Source organism: Augochlora pura, chromosome 2 (genome assembly GCF_028453695.1).
Source record: "Augochlora pura isolate Apur16 chromosome 2, APUR_v2.2.1, whole genome shotgun sequence".
In the NCBI taxonomy this organism is placed as follows: domain Eukaryota; kingdom Metazoa; phylum Arthropoda; class Insecta; order Hymenoptera; family Halictidae; genus Augochlora; species Augochlora pura.
In genome coordinates, this window is record NC_135773.1 from 21781250 (window position 1) to 21803795 (window position 22546).

The following is a 22546-nucleotide window of genomic DNA, read 5'->3' on the forward strand; positions in this document are numbered from 1 at the left end:
ATGTCTACGTCGACACAAACAAAAACTATTATTGCTGCAACTTCGATGGTAGCTAGTATTAGTGCTGAACAAAATTCGAGGACATTCTTCGAGCACGGCCTAATGAAACTAGAGAGACCCCTTGACGTTAATTGGACTAGGGCTGTTGGATACTCGCATAGTTATACAATGTATATTACGTTATGTAGTGACGTATGTATGAAAACATATTCCGGCCTTGTTACTTTTCAATTAAGTCACGCTGTAATATTTGTAATTGTATATTTATAATATTTGTACCTGTAGTATAAATCGGATTTTTGTTATATTTTGTTAAGTACAATAACGACGTAATACATAATCCAAAAGCTATTATTATAGCACAAAATAGTTATATCTTAACCACTTGCAAAAATGAAAAATTTGTGCTGAAAAGTTCTGTTAATATATTATAATATTAGAAATTAAGTTGTTATTATACTTGCTCTCTAATTTTTCCGAAAACTTTCACGTTCTTATGTACAAGAACGAACAGCTGAAAAATAATTATAAATAAATAATAGTATCGCGAAACATATGGAAATAAATAGGTACTTTCAATAAATATTCATGTCGAGAGAAAAGTATAGTAATGAAATATCTATAATAGTCTAAAATCTCTAATCTATAATCTAATAGTTTCAAACCTAATTATATTCGAGAAACACGACTTTTAATCAATTGATTAGATTGGAAACTATGAAACGGGCGTTTTTGATTAGTCTTTGCTTAGCTGCGACGCCCGTTTCATAGTTTCCAACCTAATACATTGGAAAAACACGACTTCTACCCAATTTATTAGATTGGAAACTATGAAACGGGCGCTTTGTATAGCGTTTTTTAATAATATATTAATTAAGTAGATCTTGCGTGGTATCTTTATCACAATGCAAGGGGTTAACAGCTTGAAACGGTGTCGCATCTGTGCGGTCGATGCTCGAAGAAAGGAGAATCGATCGCCGACCCAGCACTCGATCAACACGCAGTACACGCAGTACACACGCGCCTACACAACTGGGCAAAATTAATCGACAGAATCACGACGTTTCCACGCGCGTACCAACGATCCATTAACGAATTTACTTTACGGCGTCCGAGCCGCGCCGTTCACGATTTTCCGACGCGCGAGAGCGCCGGGCTAATTGGAAAACACAGGTACATATTCGGCATTGTGTGCGGGCGCTCCGATGTACAGCGCGAGGGGCATTAAATAATTAGCATCGCCCGAATTAACGAGGTTCGTCGCAGCGGCGGGCTCCTTTTAACGCTTACATTTTGCATGGGAACGTTTTCAATGACGAACAAGCGCCCCACCCGCCCTCCTCGCGCGCTCGCCGAACGGAGGAGCCGGGGGTGTGGGCGGCTGCCTTTGGCCCGGGCCGGGCTATTAGAAATTATTAAGCCATCGTTTATAGCGCAAGTTTCACCGAACTTCCGGCCGCGGTACGTCTTGGAGAACGGCCGCGCGCGTGCGCCATTCGTCCTCATTTGTTTCTTTCTCGCGACTTTAACCGGGGGGATTTTCTGTTATATCACTAAAAGATATCGCGGGGATAAATTAATTCATTGTCTTTTCTACAGAAATCTCGTGATAATTTAAATTATTTTCTACACGTCTGCTGAGGTACTCGGACGTCTGTTACAATTATTAATAACTTTTAAAATTTGACCGAACGACCCGAATTTTGTTCGCGGTGTCAAAGAGACTGGCGCGTGTAGAAGACAATGAACGTAAAAGATTCTTGCAGAAGTTACAATTTGTATGTTGAAAAGATAAATTGTTATATATTTGTATGGTAAAAAGATTAATTATGATTATTGTCATCTATAAACTGCATTGTACAACAAATACTCGTTCTAGGTTCATGTAATAAAATTATTTTACATTTTTAGTGAATTTTTAAAAAGTTATGTTGATGATATCTTATATCAATGATGAAGCATCTATTTCTTTGTATACTGAGAACGTTAATAAAATCTTATCGAATAGCAAGAATTTTCTATTTAATTTATATTGTGCCTGAAAATGATCTCTCTTGACTACTGATTTCATAAAAAACTATAGTAGCACAAATACATGTAATATATGTATATATCAAAGCGAACGCTATTTGAAACGATACTTTAAGCAATGTTCACAATAAATAAAATATTTCATTCTCAAAAATACGTACACGATGCAAAAGAAAACATTTATTTACTACGTTTCGTCAATGTCAACTTTAATTCGATTATATAATTATTATATAAATTTAATTCGATTTTTTAGTTGGCAATAAATTCACGGCCTTTATTAAAACGTGAATAAAATTGTGGTCGTAAAACGTCTTGTTCCTTCACCGTGAAAACTCGCGGTTAACTTAAGGCAACTTGCTTTAGGTTAGAACGTCTTCATAACCCTTTCGCCACTAATGCAACACATGCGGCCCACGCGGTTCCCTAAAAATTGGATCAAGTTGCCTAATGCGAGATCCACGTCCTCATAAAATCATTATTATCTAAACCTTTGTATAGCAATTATTTATAAATATTAATTTTCTGATTATAAGCTGATTATATCCTTCTTTAATTATAAAAATTACTATACTATACTATACTCTTCTCTATTTACATATTACTATACTATACACTTGTAACGCAACTGAGTTGCTTAGAAAACTGTCTAAAACGTGCCTGTCAAAGTCTGTTAATCGATTTGACCGCAACTATAAAACGTTCATTAAAAAAAAACAGGCTATTTGATAAAATAAAATGTTTATCACGGTAAAGACCGGCCGATGAATTTTCGAAACGGTAAAACTTTCCCCAAGGAGCAGCGGATCGTTCCCGTAAGCCGAAAACTAATTCCGCGAAGGCGGGGAAGTTTCCGACTTAAAAGTGTCCACGGCGAAAAGGTTAACGTTGGTAAACAAATTTTTGATGCGGTAATTAGCGGAAGCGCGGAAAGTGACCGTGCCGACGAAGAAGTTTTCACTCACTTGGACGTTGCTTCCTTCGGGGAATATCAGATACTTGGCGTCGAATTCCCTTTTGGTCCTGCCGATCGTTTCTTTGCTCTGGCAAGCCGATCCTCCGGTCGACCAGAGCAGATACATCAGTTTAATCGTCGCTCGAACGCCGAACGACGGACACGCGGCCGACATCCCGTTAAATTCCACTGAGTCGGTTGGGTCAACCGCGCTTGGATTTATCCAAACAGTTTGCTCGGGGACAACGACGCTAAGTGACTCGAATCAACGGATGATATAACGACAGGTAACGGTGGTTAGAGTGTTTCGCGGCGTTTAGCGGCCGGTTTTACGGCCGGGCCGTTAAACTCCTTGCTTTAATTAGTCGTTAAACCGCGGGCCGAGCGCGAGCCGTAAGAGATTCCGTTCGCACCTCGTGACGGAGACGGTGCTCGACTCGCGGTGACGCAACGACCATGATCTTCCTCATTCGGTTCTGTTATTCGCGAATGGTACGTGCTAATTGACGCCGCTCAAGTGTCCGTGCAAGGTCTCTGCTGAAATCTGCTATATTTGCTATATTATCTATAAAGTTGAAGTATCTGCTATATCGTCTATAAAGTTGAAGTATCTGCTACATCATCTATAAAGTTGAAGTACATGCTATATCTGCTATATTGTCTATAAAGTTGAAGTATCTACTATATCATCTATAAAGTTGATGTACTTGCTATATCATCTATAAAGTTAAAATCTGCTATATTTGCTATATCGTCTATAAAGTTGAAGTATCTGCTATATCATCTACAAAGTTTAAATATTTGCTATATCGTCTATAAAGTTGAAGTATCTGCAATATCATCTATAAAGTTTAAATATCTGCTATACCATCTATAAAGTTGAAATTTGCTATATCTGCTATATCATCTACAAAGTTGAAATCTTCTCAGAGATATTAAGCCATCAGCTTGCTATTTCGTTTGCAGTTAAAATAGCTAAATCTTTTTCGATTGCAATAATTTATTGGAGGGAAAGGAAAATCTATATTTATCGCGTTGCGTAAACTGATTTGGAAAGTAAAATGTTTATATCAGTAATTGACAGCTTTATTAGAAATCTTCTTCACGAGTTTGATTCGTGCATAGGATTATTAGGTTATGTCATGTTAACATAATGACACAATGAATAACTTTTTAAAAACCGGGAATATAAAAGTTGCGCTTTGCTGATTACGAACAATTATTAACATTAAACAAAAAGGGAAATTCAGTGGAAACACATATGTCTGAATGAACAGAAACGAAAAATAAAATCCATTTATCACGTGTTAAGGGCGAGCAGGGAACACTTAACGGAAGATTAATCTATATTAGACGTATCGTTCGCAGATCTAATTACGCAAAAAATCGCATGGCCAGATCGAAACCTTCATAAAATCGTGGAACCCGGAACTCCACTTAAAAGCTTGCACGGTGGCTTTAATAAAACAACATGGTTTGAAAGGCCATTAATTTTCGGCGAACTCGAGGGATCATGGTTTTTCGGTCGCCGATATCTGCTCGCCCGTAAAAATCAAAAGAGCGTCGACAAAAGAAAGTCGGGGGAAAAAGGAACGGGAAGCTCAACGATATATGTATTTACACGATCGTCGTTTCTGCGATCATCCTCCTGTGCGCGGCGAGTAATCGGAATAATGACGTCATCGATTCCCATTCTCGGTGAGCCGTGAAATTTCACGATAAACGCGGAGCGATTGCTTTATAATACTCGATAAAATTGATTCGATATTTACGATCGATGGTATTTTTAGCAAACTTTATACGTTTATATTGTTAACTATTCGATGATGCTGTCTAATGATTTCTTATTATACGTATTTAATTGCATCGAGAATGGCGTGATATCGACACGGCAATTTCAACACAATAGGATTTTACTGGGCCGAGAGCGAACCGAGACCGGACCGAGACCGGACCGAGACTGGACCGAGACCGGACCGAGACCTGACCAAGAACGGATCGAGGTGGTTCTGAGATCGAACCGAGAACGGACCGAGACTGGACCGAGACTGGACCGAGACTGGACCGAGACTGAACCGAGAACGGACCGAGACTGGACCGAGACCGGACTGAGACCTGACCGAGAACGGTTCGAAGTCGGACCAAGACCCGACCGAGAACGGATCGAGGTCGGACCGAGATCAGACCGAGAACGGACCGAGAACGGACCGAGAACGGACTGAGACCGGACCGAGACTGGACCGAGATCGGACCGAGACCGGACCGAGAATGACACAAGTATATTTTGGGTTTCGAAAACCCGACGGAATGTGACGCCTTTAATCTTCCTTTATAAATTGGAATGAATTCTCAAAAACGAACCTAATTGCAATATATCAATTTTTCTATCAAAACTTCAACTAATTAACCCCCCCGTTTAAAATTAAAACCGTCGACGGCGTGGAAACGTGAGATTTCAGAAGTTTCGCCTTGCGCGCGGTTAGCGAAAATCGCGAAAATCAGATTTTGAAGTGTTCCCACGGAATTAGGCAGCAGTTATTCCGTCGGCTCGGCCAGTTTCACACAGTTGACGCTTCTTTTATACAGAATTTCGCGGCCATTTTACCGCCGGGAACATTTCTGTTATCGCGTCCGGGGGGACCGACGGCGGATTTTTTTAACGGCACGGCCAACAAACTCTCTGTCGAATGAAGTTCATCGGGCCGCGCGTTAATGTATTAATAAAACGTTGCTTGTGTGTTTAGCGCCGCTGGCCAGCGCCCCGGTTAAATATTGGACATTTAAATAACGACGCGGACATTTTTTCCCCCGGCTACGCCCGTTTCCGGTTTACAAAAGGTCCGCGGCGCCGAAACGAACTACATATAAATCCGCGGGCACTCGGCAGACCCCCGTTCCTGTTAACGCGAGATGAATTACACGGCCGCGCGAAGTTCTCCGCGGCGCGTTTCATTCGAACCGTGGCATGGATCGAAAGGATCGCGAAAATTATACGTGTCGTTCGTCTCTGCTTTCGCGAATAGAGGGGCGAATATATATTCGCGCGGATGAAGCTCGGCGTTATTATACGCGGCTTCGGCTGCGAGCACTTTGATGTTTTAATTCGAACGGGAATCGGCGTATTTCAATCGGAAAATAATTCTGTAGTCTCTCGTTTGTGATTCACGGTTCCACGTTTCGACGTAATCTCTTTGCGCCGCGACGAAGACGAAGATTCTATGGGATTTGTTTTAATTGCAGCGCGCTCATTAGCGAAGACTAGGGATTCTTGTCGCACGAAAGTTTCACTTTCGTCGCGCGAATAATATCGCCGTTCTGTACGATAGAAACATATTTTCTCCAGATTTAATACGACGAAAAATGCAAGTTGACGAATCCGTTGTTTCAAATTAAATTCGTCCAGCGTTCCTCGTTAATTAGAGCTTGAATCGAGCAATTTTTGTGCCAGTTTAATTAGCTGATCGTTTATTTTAATTTTAACATTATAATTTTAGATATTTAGATATTTTATATATTTAGATAGACTTTGTATATTGTCTTGTGTTCTTCGTTGAAATTTTTCAAGTATTTTATTATTAATTATTAGTAGATTACTTATTATTATTGTATTACTAATTACTAGTAAATTAGTCGTCATTATTTTATTACCAATTATTAGTAAATTAACTGCTATTATTTTACTATTAATTATTAGCATTTTATTATTAATATATATATATAGATATATAATATAATAATATATTAGACTTTAAATATTAATCTAAATAGTTCCACTTGCTCTGTTCTATTTTATTGTTGCAAATGAAACGATTTCAGTGTTGAAAATTAAGTGATTTCACTGCTAAAAACGAAACGATTCCAGTGCTGAAAATTAAGTGATTTCATTGTGTAAACTCCGTATTTTACTTGCAACTTGGAAATTCCGATTTCTCCTCAATTTTGAATATTTGCATAAAATACTAAGGGAATATCGTTTTACCATTTTTCAGAACGAAATCACCCACCGAATGGAGGTAGATGTTATCCAATTTTTACCTTCGTACCTTTAAAACCACTGTATTCATGTATAAAAAGATAGTTAAATAGAGACTCGGAAATTTCTTGTTTTATCAAGCAGTGCTACGAGTTAATAAAAAATTGTTCGTCGTCGTTATTGCGAAGAGATTGAAATTTATTGTCGCATAGAAAAATTTGTAAAATAATAATACATTAAATAAATGATTAAATATGAAAACTGTTAGTAAATGCGATGGCAGAAATTAAATAGAAATAAAATAATTGAAATATATTCTGCTCTATTGATTAAAAAGAATATTATATATTAAGTATTTTTGGATGGCGAACTATATCAAAATAATCGTGATCATTGCTCTTTTATTATTAACATGTGCAATGAAAGTGCAAGCTAAAATATTTTTATGGCAACTGTAAAAAACAATTAAATAAATATGTTTCTCCGCTGTAATTCTTTACCATAATAAATTGATAATAACAAGCCCAAAATAAGTCTTTCGAGGTCTCGTTCACCCTTTCAAAACTCAAAATCACCCTTCGACAAGCGAAACTCGCCCCGCCAATTCTTTGCAAAATTTAATTCCATTTTGAAATCTACCATAAATTGAATAACAATTATTTCTGCTACGAGTAAACGGATCTACAACATATGGTACGCGAAAAGCTTAATTAGCAGGTTTCATTTAGAACTATGATTTGCAAAGTCCGAAACGCGAAGCCGTGTAATTGAACGGCTGCAAGTGATGCGGAATAAAGTGGTGGATACAATAAAGAAAATTAACGTTATAATATATTAAATACCGTCGCGCAGTTATTCGCCGGAGAAACGTAACGAGGACCGTTGAGATCAAAGTTACGCAAATTACGTATCATACACGCTGGCGAAACCGAATCTTTTCACGTTGAAACATGGTAGGGTAGACCGGAAGTTCTCATTTAGCCGGTGGCGCGGCTACGCGAATAAAGACGGGCCGCCCCGCCGCCTGAACACATTTCTCATTGGCGAGAACTCCGCGTTTTCACGTGGGGCAACGGTGTTCACCCCCCCTCCCGTATTCCGTGTAACGAATGCGTCCGCGGCCGTGATCCACGCAACTTGGCAACGATCGGCCACCGTGTTCCGCTGGACCAGAAGATTATGCGGGGACGCAGCACGGGGTACAGGTTGAAAAATCACCGAAGTTCGGGCGAGCGGCCAGGAAAACTTGAGCTGGCGCGACGCGGCGTTTCCACCCGCGGGCGAACGGCGGCGGGTTTTCCAAAAATGTCGGCCGAAATGCGATTTTCGAAAGAAAAGGCTGCTACAATGAATATGCAGACATTTTGGATCACTGAGTGCCGTTTTTAATAACAATAATATTTAATAAGACCTTAGCCCTTTGCAAACAACGAACTCCTTTTATGTTGCGTTGATTAGCACTTATTTGTTCTTAATATTGTTAAGAATAGGACCAAACAATTGTTGTTAGTTTTATTTACATTCATTCTTAAACTTTGATTATAAAAAATTAAATTTGATTTCGATTTAAAAGAAATTAGTAATATTAATATTTAGTAAGTCTAGCATGAAATCTTTGTCTGAGTCGTTATTATAGTGAAAAGGGTTAAAGATGATGATATATTTTACGCTAAGCCAACCAAGCATTAAAAATGAATGATTTACCTTAAAAAATGTCAAGACTGAATTTGTGCAATTTTTATTAAAAAATGTGCTTGAATAAAGATAGTTAAGACCTGTTCTAACTAGTTTTGTTTTCTTAGGAAATGGGACTAAAATGAAACTATAATGATAAATATTGTAACAATAAAAATCGTGACAATAAAGATTGTTTTGCAAGTGAAAAGTTGTACAGTTTGATTTATTAAAATCGTATAATCGGTAACGTTTGATATTTTTACTAACAACTGAAAATACTGAAGCAATTCAAAGTTATTTAAATTTTAACAATCACGTTTCCTTTGTATCATATTAAGTATACTAATAATTGTTTAATAAGTAATAATTGTTAAAAAAAACTGAAAATGTAGCCTCAAAATATTATAATACAAAAATCAGTTACATAAAACATTAAAATCGTGATATAGTCTACAACTTACATATTTCCACATAACCTTGAAACATGTAAAAATTAATTCATTCTCAATGCATTACACAAAACTACAAACTCTTAAAAACAGCTACAAATTGTTGCAACAATCTCAGCTTTATTCTCTAAATGTCATAAACAACGTAATACTTCGCATAACATCATAATCTCTAATAACAAGCGTAATGAGTCTAGCAATAAAATAAAAACTAAAATCAATAACGAATTTTGATAATTACTTGACAGAAATGATTCGTAAATTTATAAAAATAAATTAGGTACGTTTCTTTGTCCCTTTATGAACCAGTTTTCAAGTGACAATGATTTTTGTTTTAATTTTCAAGTATCAACAATTTTTGTTTTAATTTTCAAGTATCAACGATTTCTGTTTTAATTTTCAAGTATCAACGATTTTTGTTTTAGTTTTCAAGTATCAACGATTTCTGTTCCAGCTTTCGTAGGAATCAACCATTGAACATCGTGGTCCAGGACAAAATCTGGTCGACATCGTCACACGCATAGAACTTCCGGCGTAGCGGCGCAAAGGCTGGCCCCAGACCCGGCCTCAGTACTCCACAGAGTAAATGGAATGCCGGCAGCTCGGATAGAGGCGTCCGCAATTTTCGGTGGACCGAAACGCGTCCTCGTAAGCACGGTCCTCTTCGCGTTCGAATGTTCCACCATCTTCCGGTAGCCTGCGACAAAATAACAAGCAGTTACGTTCAACCGGAATACTGCAATACGAATATTGACTTCGATCCACGGTATCGTTACAATGCACCTTTGTGTCGCGAAGAATTGATATTTCGTGCTAGTCGACTGGTTTATCTGAATTTGGTAAGAAATGATGATAAAATTTTAATTGATTTTTGTGAGAGAAGATTAGGATTTTATGGAATTTTTATAGGATTTTGAGTTTAGATTTTATGGAATTTTTATAGGATTTTGATTTTAGATTTTATAGGATTTTCAGGAACAGAAATTCGATAAAATTGAACTGTTTTAATTAATTAGGATTGAGAAGTAGTAAAAGGTAATAAAACAGGTCGTGATAACTAGACGGCGGATTTTCATGAGAAATAAAAATTTTATATATTAATTGCAATATTTAATATAATTTGACAATTTTTACTTTATTCCTATATTTTTTCTCGGGATATTAGTATCTTTTTTAAAAATTAATTCACGAATTCCTGTTATTTGATGAAACAAATTCGAATTCAGATTCGACTGATAGCTGACGTAATCTTATCTTTAGAACACGCTTATGTTGTTTTTATCGGCGAGAGAGTCAACGTAGCGGGGTTCAATCGAGGTCGGATCTAACAATAATATTGACCAGCATTAAACTGCGAGCACATGCATATTCAACGATTTCGTGTACATCATTATTCATGATTTTTGGAATTAACGTTTATTTATTGTTTCATGGGGATTTTCGTCGTGGAGATCGTTGGAGTGCTACGATTTTCATTCGCGTGCAATGTGATCTTCCTTTCACTCCTTGCACCCCTTAGACCTTTGTTTTTCTTTAGCAAAACATTTTTGTTTTCTAATAAAAATGTCTCGGAGTTGCTGCAACTCTTAAATATAAAAAGCATTCGGAGTGTAAAGGGTTAACACTCGTCTAGACGAGTGTTTTATTTATTATTTTATCTTTTTAGAAGATAAAATTCGTTTAGACTCTGTCAAGCTTTAATTACAATGCTTGCAACAATAATGTAATTTATTCGAGCAAAGAGGTCTGTTAACCCTTTGCACTCGAAGCCATATTCAACAATTACGCTTTCAACAATTTTTTAAATCTGAGCTTCTAATTTTCCAAAACTAAGCTTTTAATTTTTTCAATCTAAGCTTTCAATTTTTTCAATCTAAGCTATTCATTTTTTAAATCTATAAAAATAATTTTGGAACGCGTTGCAACATATTCACGATGTTCAACAATTTTTTAAATCTGAGCTCCTAATTTTTTAAATCTAAACTTTTAATTTTCTAAATCTGAGCTTCTAATTTTTTAAATCTAAGCTTTTAATTTTCTAAATCTGAGCTTCTAATTTTTTAAATCTAAGCTTTTAATTTTTTAAATCTATGAAAATAATTTTGGAACGGGTTGCGACAATTTTAATGGCGCCGCTCGGGTGCGAAGGGTTAAAGCCTGTGTAATATTGTAAAATTAAAAACCGGCCATTTTGACGATGGTAGGTTTAGCGTTAATATAGCGAGAAGCCTGTTTTTCGCATTCGTGGCTGCTTTCATCCCTCGGATATAGTTTAGTACGGCTAGAAAAGGGAACGGCGTATCGAATACGTTCTCAAAAAACCACGGCGCGGCGTGTACATTTCGCTGGAATCGATGCGTCGCACTTTGTTTTTATATCTCGCGATTGGACTAGAATCTAGGTTGAGAAAAATTGACAGGTGACGTCGCCTGACAGTTCTTCTCTGATGTTTGCGAAACAGCGCGGACCGCTGTAAAGAAATCGCTAACAAAAACCACGCGGATAAACCTTATCGTACAAATTTCTGCTACCGTTTCAACCCCTTTGCCGTAACGGGTTAGACTCGTTATAAAGATTACGTGCTAGATATTATAAATATGATCATTTATTTCTCCGGAATCGATATAATATCGAATTCTTTCAAGTTTAGTTAACATGTATAGTAAGTAATGAAATAAAAGGTAATAAATTAGAAAGTAATAAAAAATAATAAAAAGTAATAAAAAGTAATAAATTAGAAAGTAATAAAAAGTAATAAAGAGTAATAAATGAAAAAGTAATAAAATGTAATAAATTAAAAATTAATAAAAAGTAATAAATTAAAAATTATTAAAAAGTAATAAATTAAGAATTAATAAAAGGTAACGAATCAATTTACCACTTTTATAAAATTCCAAATTAAATTATGAACGAGGATTAAATTAATCGAATTCTCGCAATACTGCTTTTAAACTATATTTACTGTTTTCTTTCTTTTTAACGACAGATAGAATTCTGCGGTAGACCTAACCTAGTTTTCAAAATACGTAGATCGCTACGACGATTACTGGGAATATCACGAAGACGCGACACGTCTCATCTCGCGACGCTTGCCAGACAATATTTCCGTCGACGATCATCGGTATCGCATGAAATTTGGTGAATTTTGACCGTCGAAGATTCGCCAGGCACGGGATTTCAGCGTGACCCGGAAATAGGGAGCGGAGGAGTACGCGGATTGGAGCGACGAGGTTTTTGGATCGCTCTGTCAAACGACGCGAATTCGTTTCGAGATCCAAGAGAGGAGATGGTGTACAGCTCTCTCTCTCTCTCTCTCTCTCTCTCTCTCTCTCTCTCTCTCTCTCCAACGCCATTGGCTCGAGGCAGAGGTCGCTGCAGGCGGATTTCTTCTCCAGCCCTTTGGAACGGCGCGGTCGCCTTTTACCTTCTAAAATTCAACGGCGGTGCACTCCGGCCCGTTTAACAATTCATCGGAACAACAACAAGCGATTGTTCGGACGCGATGACGACTTGAATGATTCATCGGGGACAGGCCTCGATCGGTTAACCCCGGGCGCAGTCAGCCGGTTACACGGGGTTGCGGGGGAGGGCGGGCGCTGTCGCTAATAATTTAATTGTTTCGCTTGATCAATTCCCTCGATTGATCGTTATCCTCTAATTGGCTAGTTGTTCGAATTAGTTAACATATCGTCCGTCGCCGTGCGTGCGTCCTGTTCGGAGCACACCGGAGACCGGGGGATGTAAAACGTTCACGGGAGGACAGCGTCGACTCTTCAACCCTTTGCAGTACTTTTATCCTCGCGGTTGCAGTGATTAAATAATTTATTATTACTTTGTTCCGCGATTGGAATCATTTCATGGAGGACAAATAAAATTAATATTTATAGCGTGCTTACAATTATTTCAGCGCTTCAATATTACTGGCAAAAAGACAGTTGTTACTATGTAAATTGAATCAGTATATTAATATTAATATAGTGACGCGAGATAAGAACTTTATCGTTACCTATTTTATAGCAACGACTTTAAACATCCTTTAACCCTTTTGGGGCTCGTTGGGATTAAAAATGTCCCACCTTTTTCATGTACAGTAATTTCACATTTACAGTCAAAATGGCTTCGGTGTGCAAAGGGTTAAGTCTCATTCTACAAATTCAGTTGAATCATTGTTCGTTTATGTTTTCACATGCTTTCGATAAAAAGATATCAATTTCGTTTCTGCGTCACGTGGGTCTATTTATTTCCTGAAATCCGATGGCTCGAAGAGTTAAGTCACGAACAGGAGCGTTTTCGAAGCAATCAATGCGGTACTCACGTGAAAATCGCGTGCAGCAGCTCCTGTACGAGGGTCCGTTTCCCGTAGTCGGAAGGGTCCCTTTGGGCCGCCTCGCAGAGCGCCCTCATCACGCAGGCTCTGCCATCGATGCCGGTGCTGTCGATAAAGTTTAATTTAAAACGGGGTACACCCCGTCCTGCTTCGTAAACTTTGATGACGGGTGGAGGGGGGGGCGCGGGGCTTAGGCGAGCTTCCTGCGGTCGAAACAATTACCGGCGCGACTCCGTGCGGCATTCCCGGGCGCAATCGCGTTTAACTTTAACTACGCCGGGTCGGATGATGCGTATAACACGTTGTTGTTCGACCGGGCTGCTTCCGGCCCCGAAAACTTTCGATAAGAAGAACGGCGACGCCGAGAGAAACCAGAGAGAGAGAGAGAGAGAGAGAGAGAGAGAAAAGGAAGGCAGAGGAAAGGGGCGAAAGACGAAGAGAAAGATAAGGAGAAAAGAAAGACGGATCACGAGAGCGTGCGAGAAATGGAGAAAAAAGAGAGAGAGGAAAGAGGGAAGAAAAGACAGGGGGAGAGAGATAGAGAGAGTGAGATAGAGATAGACAGATAGAGAGATAAAGAGTACTGTATTCATTTCTCTTCAAAATTATATCTAGTCTTGAAATAGTCAGATTAAATAAAAATAAAAGAAATTAATTCGTAAAGTGGTTGCAGTGGAAGAAAGAGAGAGAGAGAGAGAGAGAGAGCACTGTAGTTATTTTTCTTCAAAATTATATCTAGCCTTAAAATAGTCAGATTTAATAAAAATAGAAGAAATGAATCTGCAAACTGTATACTGTGGAAGAGAAGGAATACTCTGCTCATTTCTCTTCAAAATTACATCTACCCTTCCAAATAATCATATTGAATAAAAATAAACTAAATTAACCTGTCAACTGGATACATGTCATTAAAATATAACCTGAATATGTCTTCTAAACGTAGATTTAGCCACTTCAAATTTTACACAGCATTGATTTTATGCCACGTTACGCATTTAATTAAAATCGACTTCAACTTCTAACACGTTTCTACAATTATTCCGAATCGAAGTGAAACTCGATTTTACTATTATCGAAATTTAGGGATGAAAGTAAATCATTCTACCGCCCTCGAGTCTACCATGTGTTACAGTTAACACTTCCAGTTTCTGTTTAAGCTAATTTTCGTAGAAATAACCCTACAAGATCGTATCTCAAAGTTCATCCGAACTATCCGCTTTCGGTTCCTGTAATTTTTCTTATCTCTGGCTATCGCAGATATCACAGAGATCCTGCGGACTTATCGCACAGCTTAATGCATCATTCTCTTCCCAGGGATGAGACTGATCGTACACGACAAAGAGAGAGAAATAGAGAGAGAGAGAAAGAGATAAAAGGAGAGAGAAGAAAAGACGAAAAGACGAAAAGAAAGACAGAAAGAAAGAAAGAAAGAAGAAGACAGATCGCCTGTGCACGCGAAGAAAGGAGAGAAAAAGGCAGAAAGTGCGAAAAATAAAGGAAAAGACAAAAAGAGCAAAAAAGAAAGAAATAGAGAAAGACAGAGAGAAGGAACGAGAGAGAGAGAGAGAGAGAGAGAGAGAGGGGGGGAGCCAACGCCATGCTAGAGACCGCTGCTGGCTTCCCGACACTGGACGCGTCTACCGTGAAAATAGACCGCGAAGAGTGTTCCCTGTCGGTGGCGTGCTCTCGGGCCGAGCAGCGCCGAAGAATGCCAATCGAGGGTTTCCAGCCGCGCCAGGATTGTTAATTAAATTCCTCCGCGGACGATTATGTCCGGAAAAATCCGGGTTCGGCCGCGGTGTCGTTAACCAGCGACACTCTGTTGAATCGAGTACTACCGGCTCTCTCTCTCTCTCTCTCTCTCTCTCGTCACGCGGAAATTCCTCCTTTTTGAAACTCGACCGCCGTCGATGCTCCTTTTCCTTTCCGCGCGCTCAACAACAGCCTGCGCACGGCTTTTCGCGTACGGATTTTATTGCCCGGCCTCGACATAATTAAAGGGGATCGTTGAATTCTGGGTGGGGATCGTCGATGTTTTAATTGATTAATTATTTTTAATTAATTTCATTTTTACTAAATTTTACTATTTTAAGGCTAGATATAATTTTAAAGAGAAATAAGTACAGTGCTCTCTCTCTATTTGTCTATATCTCTCTCACTCTCTCTATCTCTCTCCATCTGTCTTTTCTTTCCTTTCTCTCTCTCTCTTTCTTTCTTCTATTTCTCGCACGCTCTCGTGATCCGTCTCCCCTTTACAGATTAATTTATATTGATTAAATCTGACTATTTCAAGACTAGGTATAATTTGGGAGAGAAATTAGTACAGCGCGTTCTCTTTTCCACTGCACCCATTTTACAGAGTAATTAATTTTATTTTTATTAAATTTGACTATTTTAAGGCTAGATATAATTTTGAAGAGAAATAAGTACAATGCTCTCTCTCTCTCTCTCTCTCTTCCATTGTATCTACTACTGTATAGATTAATTTATTTTATTTTTATTAAATCTGAATATTTTAAGGCTACATATAATTTTGAAGAGAAATGAGTGCAATACTCTCTCTCTCTCTCTCTCTCTTTCTTACTGCATTCACTTTACAGATTAATTTATTTTTACTAAATCTGACTATTTCAAGACTAGATATAATTTTAAATAAGTACAGTGCTCTCTCTCTTCCATTGTATCTACTACTGTATAAATTAATTTATTTTATTTGTATTAAATTTTGCTATTTCAAAGCTATATATAACATTGAAGACAACCAAGTACAAAGACGTCGCGAGTATGAAATGTTGTAACAATATTATTCGATTACAGCAAAGGGGTTAATATTAACAAAAACGCAATCACCATTAATACTTGATACGATCCCAACAATATCGATCTATAGAATCGCTCGTTCCAAATTTCATCCACGTCCATCAAACGCGTTCAACAAGCCGAACAACTTTATCCAAGAATCTGCGTTTTCATTGAATATCTCACGTCCTCGTAAATGCAACGCCTAATGCGGTCGAATTCACGGCGGAAATATGAATCGCGGCAAGGCCCGCGAAGCGAAAGAAGAAGAAGAAAACCGTTGCACAAGGTGTCTTCAAAGAGAAGCAGGGGAATTCTTACGGCGACTTCCGTGGACGGGGTTTTTCCATCCCACCCCGTGAAAAATGGTAAAGGTATTTCAGCTCGTTGCGCGCGAGAATTAGATTTCCATTCCGCGGTGCCGGGCGTACTTTACTCCGCAATTACCCGCGACGTACACCACCACCCCCAACCCCCCCGCCATCGGCGGTCGTTCCGCGTAATATTTCCCGTTCGCGTCACCCGGTATAACACGACGGAATCGAACCCGGACCCCGTCTTCCTGTTTCGTTATTCTCACACGTTTCGCATGAAAATTCCTGCGCCCGCCTCGCGCGCCCCCATTTGCATGTGCCGGCACGGAAGAGCGGGGCAGGGGGTGGTGGGGAGGGGAGGCGGAGGGGGGAGAAGCTAGGGGTGTCCATTTGCATGTTACACCACGCCTCGAAACCGAATGAAAGCGAGCTTCTGTGTGGGGCTCGGGGGTGTGTGTGGGCCGCGCGAGGGGGCGAGGACGGGACAGAGAGGGAGGGCAAGGGGATCCGGCGAAAACAAAAAGCTACGGTAACGGAGAACAATGCGAAAGAAAAGATATTGAAATTCGTGCGTCTTCTTTGCGGTTTGACACTCTATTTCCTACGTAATTCGCGAACGGGAACTGGGGAAACACGCGCGCACACACACACACACACCGGGAAAATGTAATATGTTCTATTTCGAGTTCGGCGTATGTCTGGTTAAACGACGGATGCCGGTCGATGGGAATCGAAACGCGCGAATACTATTTGTGGTATATTCTGCAAAAAGTGGTATCTAATGTAGTGTCCGAAGTAGTGTATAAAGTAGTGTTTTAAAGTTCTGCAATGCATACATTGAAACAATAGCAAGTCTACAAAATCTATAAAATACAAACTATGATAAACTAAACCTTGCAATTTCAGTTTAAGAAACCTTTTCAAAGTTGAAATGACGACTCTTAAAAATTAATATCAATTTTACATATTATATAAGAAAATGAATAAATCTTTGAACCTGTTAAAAGATTCAATAAATCTCAGAACATCGATGAATTATTGCGAACTTGTCGAAATTGTTAATGGAACAGTAACAGTTCAGTTAATTCGTCTTTTATTTATTACAATTAAGAAATCCAATTTTTATTTTATTTTCAAGATGCGTTGTCCATATATAACTAAGCCTTTATTGCATGTATTTATAATGTTCACGGTATCACATAAATATTTTAAGTGATCTGTATTTAATATTTAATATTGAATATTTAATATTTTAAGTTATCTGTATTTTGTAGACTTTTGTTTCCATTGGAAATTATGTTTCTAACGTCATTATGTGTGATATTATATTATACATTACATTATATTATATCATACTATATTATATTATTTAACTTCGTAAGCCGACGAAGAAGAAAGCTGCGTGGCCCAGCTTCGGTCTTTGTATCAGGTGTTAAGGGAACCGTGCCCTTCTGCGACATTATGGAAACTGCGTGCTTGCAGTGGTATCAGGTTGGATAAAACCTTCTCTTATTTCTCTTTAACGTGGACGACTTTCTTATTAAGGAAAAGGACCGGGGAAACATTTTGAGTGAATATGAAAATCCACTCGGTAGACGCCAGAATGTTGCGGGAACTTAATACTAGTTCAGTTTACTCGAATTTATTTGAGCCGAGCTTAGCTCTCGTTTTTTGTAAATAATGCAAGATGATCATTATACCAATCCAGTGGATAAGTATTACTAATCCGCATTTAGTTAATCAGTTATTTTTTAATTATTGTTGATCTATTTTCTTAATGCCATTAATAATTCTTTCTTTAATTTGTCTTGTGTTATTCATATTGAGGTAAATTTTATTGGCAATTTTATTTCAGAATTTTATTGCTTCAAGATTATATGTAATTGTAATGTATAATAATTATAATATACAATAATTATAAGGCAACGAATGTCGATATCTAAAACAAAATAATTATTTTAAAATTGAATCAAACGAGTTGAAAATTAAAATAGTTGAGTTGATAATTAAAAATCAATATATTATGTTTATTTATTAATTATTGTCAACATAACTATGAAGCAGACTTGATATGGATCTATTCTTTCGGTGGAAATTATTTCTTGTATTCTATTCTGTCATAAAATATTTTCTTAACGCATCGAATAGACATTTAAGGGTGCATTTAAGGGTGTTAACCCTTTGCACTCGAGTGGTGACTGTGAGGCACCGTAAAATTCTTCTATCACCTTGCAAAATAATCTCTATACTAGCAAAATTTGTATTTTGGAAATTGCTAAGGTTATGTCGATGTAAATGAATAAATAAATGAGTAAAATGCACTTTGCTGTAAGAAATGGAAATACCATAAGTCAGAGAAATTACTTCAGATTTCCAAAAGAAATGGCTTCTAGTTCAAAGGATTAATAGTCTACGATTCAGTAAAGTGTTAACATTGCCAGACGAAATTTTAATACCGCAATATGATTATAATAATCGAAGGAGCCGAGACACAATATGGCGTCAACGAGCGCGTGATTGTCTTCGCGAATCGACGCGACGCGGCGAAAGGGTTGGATCGCCGTGTTTTGCGGCGAATTGATTCACTTACGACTGCAGCAGAGCTTCTATTTTCGGGTACAGGACGCTCCTGCTCCTGCGATGAAGCAATTCCGATATTTTGTTGTCGACTTTGCTCGGCAGCTCCCAGGCCAAAGCGGCCGTCATGCCCATCACCACGTCATTCTCCCGGGCGTACGTTCCAACCGTCAGGCAAAACACCAGCTGGCACGGACAGAAAACGCTCGATACATTTCTGTTCGATCAATCGTATCGAATAAAATGTACATTTTCGTTCCGTTCCGTTCTATCGACGGCGAACAATGGGGCGGCTGTGATCTGTCGTCGCGCGACCGATCGTCGAATTAATCGCGAAACTGAGACGCGGAAGCAATAAGTCTGTTGGATTAACGCACGCGTCGTTTTATTAAATGCAGCGCGCCTCGTGGTATACATACGCTCAGGATGCGACAAGGAATTTGATAAAACTGTGACATTGAATATAATCGAGTAATTTGATTTATTACCGTCCGATTTGTATAATTGATAAGCGTCGCTTTCTTTGCTCCGATTGTACGCGAATTAATTATTAAAAGTAGTGGAAAGCATTCAGAGTTTCGAAAGTATCGTTGTATTTTTAATTTAATATCTATTCTTGAGATTGTTTAGTAACTAACTAGTGAATTGATTGGTGTTTAAAAAAAAATTTCAAAAAGTCCAAAAGTCAGAAAAATGTTAAAAAGTCTGTTACACTGAACGCTGAAAAATCGTCTTCCATTTTCGAACGAAAGGACGAAACAAGTTTTCAAACGATTCGACATTACAATAATCAAATTAATTATTTAGGTGATCTAGATATTAGAGATATTGGAAATGTTATTATATATTTGCAGACTGTAACTTGTTTTTACGTATTACAAATTTATTGTGTACAAGCTAGTGAATATATTAAATAATATTAATAAAAAATATTAACTATATATACTTATTTGATAAATTAAAAGTCCGAAAACCAATTAAAAGCACAGCAAAGAAATTGAAGCAATTAAAGCAATATTAGCAATATTCTTGCTTACAAATATTACCAATAATGTCCAAGCATTACCCTATCAAATAAACCATATTTCTCAAATATTCAAACGATACTTCCAAATACGTATAAATAACAATTAAAAAAAAAATCAAGATTTCCGACACGAATTCTTACAAGCCTTTTTTCATAGAACGCGTAACCTATTACCGCGTCGCCTATTGTACTCCCAAGTCGCCGTGCTAAACAAGATGTTCCCGCGTCCTTTATGTACACTGTCGCGAACGTGTTAACAATGAACGTAAAGTTTCTTTCCCGCGAAGAAAAATAAAAGCATCGCCGGCGAGCGACAGTCGCGAACGAGACCATCGGGCGGCGGGACTTAATGAAAAAGGAAAACGGGGACGCAGGAGAAATAATTGGAGAAAAGGAAGAAGACGTGGGGCGCGCGCGCGCGCGCTCGCATCCGTGTGTAGCTTTTTACCTGCAGGTTGCTGCCCTCCGGGAAAATCAAGTACCTCTTCTGCCGCGAGAGGAGCGTCCTCGTCCCGTCGATCGGATTCTCGCTCGCGTGGATCATCAGGAAATCGAAGCACGCGAGAACGAGGGACAGAAGTCGAACGTCTGGCATCCCTTCGTCGACGGCGCAGCGACTTCTTTCCCTATATATCATACGTACGCGCACACCTGTGTCCCGCTTCGCCGCCCTGAACACCACCACCACCACCACCGCGGCAGAGAAAACCGTTCGAACTGTCCCGATTGATTTCGTTGGCAAGAATGTAGACGGATCGGGATATCGCGCGAATCAAGAGCGATTCCGTACACCGCTGGAATGCGTCACGCACTAAACCTTCCGGTGTTCGCGAAGCATGGTCGCGTGGAATAGTTTGGGGGCGTGGAAGGTAACGGGAACGGCGTGGTCGCGTTGTTCCGCGGCTCTAATCGTCGGCCAGACGATGATCTCGATAATTTCTTCGACAAATGAAACGCTCGTCGATCCTGGAGGGCTCGCGCGTTCCCGTTGTTACGAGCCGATGACGTTAACACTTTATCGACCTATAAATCGGCTTTTTCCCTCGATCGGTAGCCTTTGATTCAATTATCGTAGTAACCAATAATTTAATATCAATTATTAAGATAAATGTGTTATATTGTACCACCGTGAGCTTCGATATTATTATGTAACTTTTTTAAATATTAAATATCTTTCGAGGTTTATAAAATAAATCAATAATTTGATATAGTCTAGTATATAATATATATACAATACATAGTATATTAATATAGCTTATTATATACTATATTTATTATATATCACATGTATATTATTTGTTATAAGTATATCCATATAAAAGAGTAAATATAGTATGTATTAAACTAAATAGTTTGTTAGACTGTGACCGAAATTATTATTGCTTTTCGCGTCAATTTATTAAGAAATTCTACAATAGCTGTTCTTTGACATTAAAAAGAGTACATTAACTATAAAGTATCTGTAGAGTAATATTACTATGTCTACTATAGATTGATATTATTATTGTGATTATCTTATATGGAACAGCTTTATTGTAACCTAACGTACAGCTCATAAATTAGATAGCGACTTTGTAAGATGCACCATACATTAACAAAAAAGTTACGCACTCGGTATTATCCATACATTAACAAAACGTTCAGCACTCGGAACAATGGACACAGAATTGAATTCGACTTCTGCGCAAGATTTCTTTGTGAAAGTCCATCATTATTCCGACGAACGCGATTGCTTCGTCGCCCGAACAGATTGTCACGAGCCAAAAATATCATGTCTGGTAACCATACGATTCAATCTTTTGACGCGAAGGTGGGCCGGGGAAGAATGAATTTAACGAGACTCGATTAAACGCAATGGTATTTCTCCTATACCGCTGTTTTCTGAATTTCGCGCGGACGGGGTGTCCCCTTTGTTTCCACGTATAATACATGTTATTTCATAAAGTACCGCCCTTTTGTTTCGACAAATCACACATTCAACGTAAAAATGTTTTATTTTACTGCAAAAAAGAGAGAGAAAGAGAAAGAGAGTTATGCAGAACACTCTCTTGTGATAATTGAACGAGTGCATTCTATTTTTCCATCGTGCATTGTTGTATATGGCGGCAGCCATATTGTCCAGTCTGCTCGCACGAATAAACAGGGAAAATGGCGCGACCATTTAGATTCGGGACAATAAACGAATTATTATAAACAGTAAAGTTTTCCTTTTCGATGATTTTGTACGCGTTGCTTGCGAAAAGATTTCTCAAATTTATAGTTTACGTTTTCGACGAAACATTACGTCTATTAAAACGAAAATATAATATAACAAATATATTAGATAATCTTGTTATTAATCAAGAATATCAACGGAGAATAATTAAAAATTATTGCATAATAAATTCAGAATATATTTAATTATCCAGAGTTAAAAA

The 22546-nt window shown here is 38.2% G+C and overlaps 1 protein-coding gene across 1 annotated transcript; it reads right to left on the bottom strand.

Annotated features, from left to right (window-relative positions):
• Window positions 1–9652: 9652 nt before the first annotated feature.
• On the bottom strand, window positions 9653–20724 carry LOC144478421 (uncharacterized). Its single transcript, XM_078196281.1, has 4 exons — window positions 20578–20724; window positions 19116–19288; window positions 13401–13517; window positions 9653–9782 (listed from the first exon to the last, which is right to left on the bottom strand). The coding sequence occupies exons 1-4, from the start codon at window positions 20722–20724 to the stop codon at window positions 9653–9655; spliced, it is 567 nt and encodes a 188-aa protein (XP_078052407.1).
• Between the last annotated feature and the right edge of the window lie 1822 nt (window positions 20725–22546).

Bases quoted from the DNA above. Each gene is read 5' to 3' on its own strand.
- LOC144478421 (XM_078196281.1), bottom strand. From the start codon at position 20,724: ATGCCAGACGTTCGACTTCTGTCCCTCGTTCTCGCGTGCTTCGATTTC. The intron at 19,289-20,577 runs GTAAAAAGCTAC...TGTCCGTGCCAG, and splicing joins CGGAGGGCAGCAACCTGCAG to CTGGTGTTTTGCCTGACGGT. The intron at 13,518-19,115 runs GTAAGTGAATCA...CTTTATCGACAG, and splicing joins ATAGAAGCTCTGCTGCAGTC to CACCGGCATCGATGGCAGAG.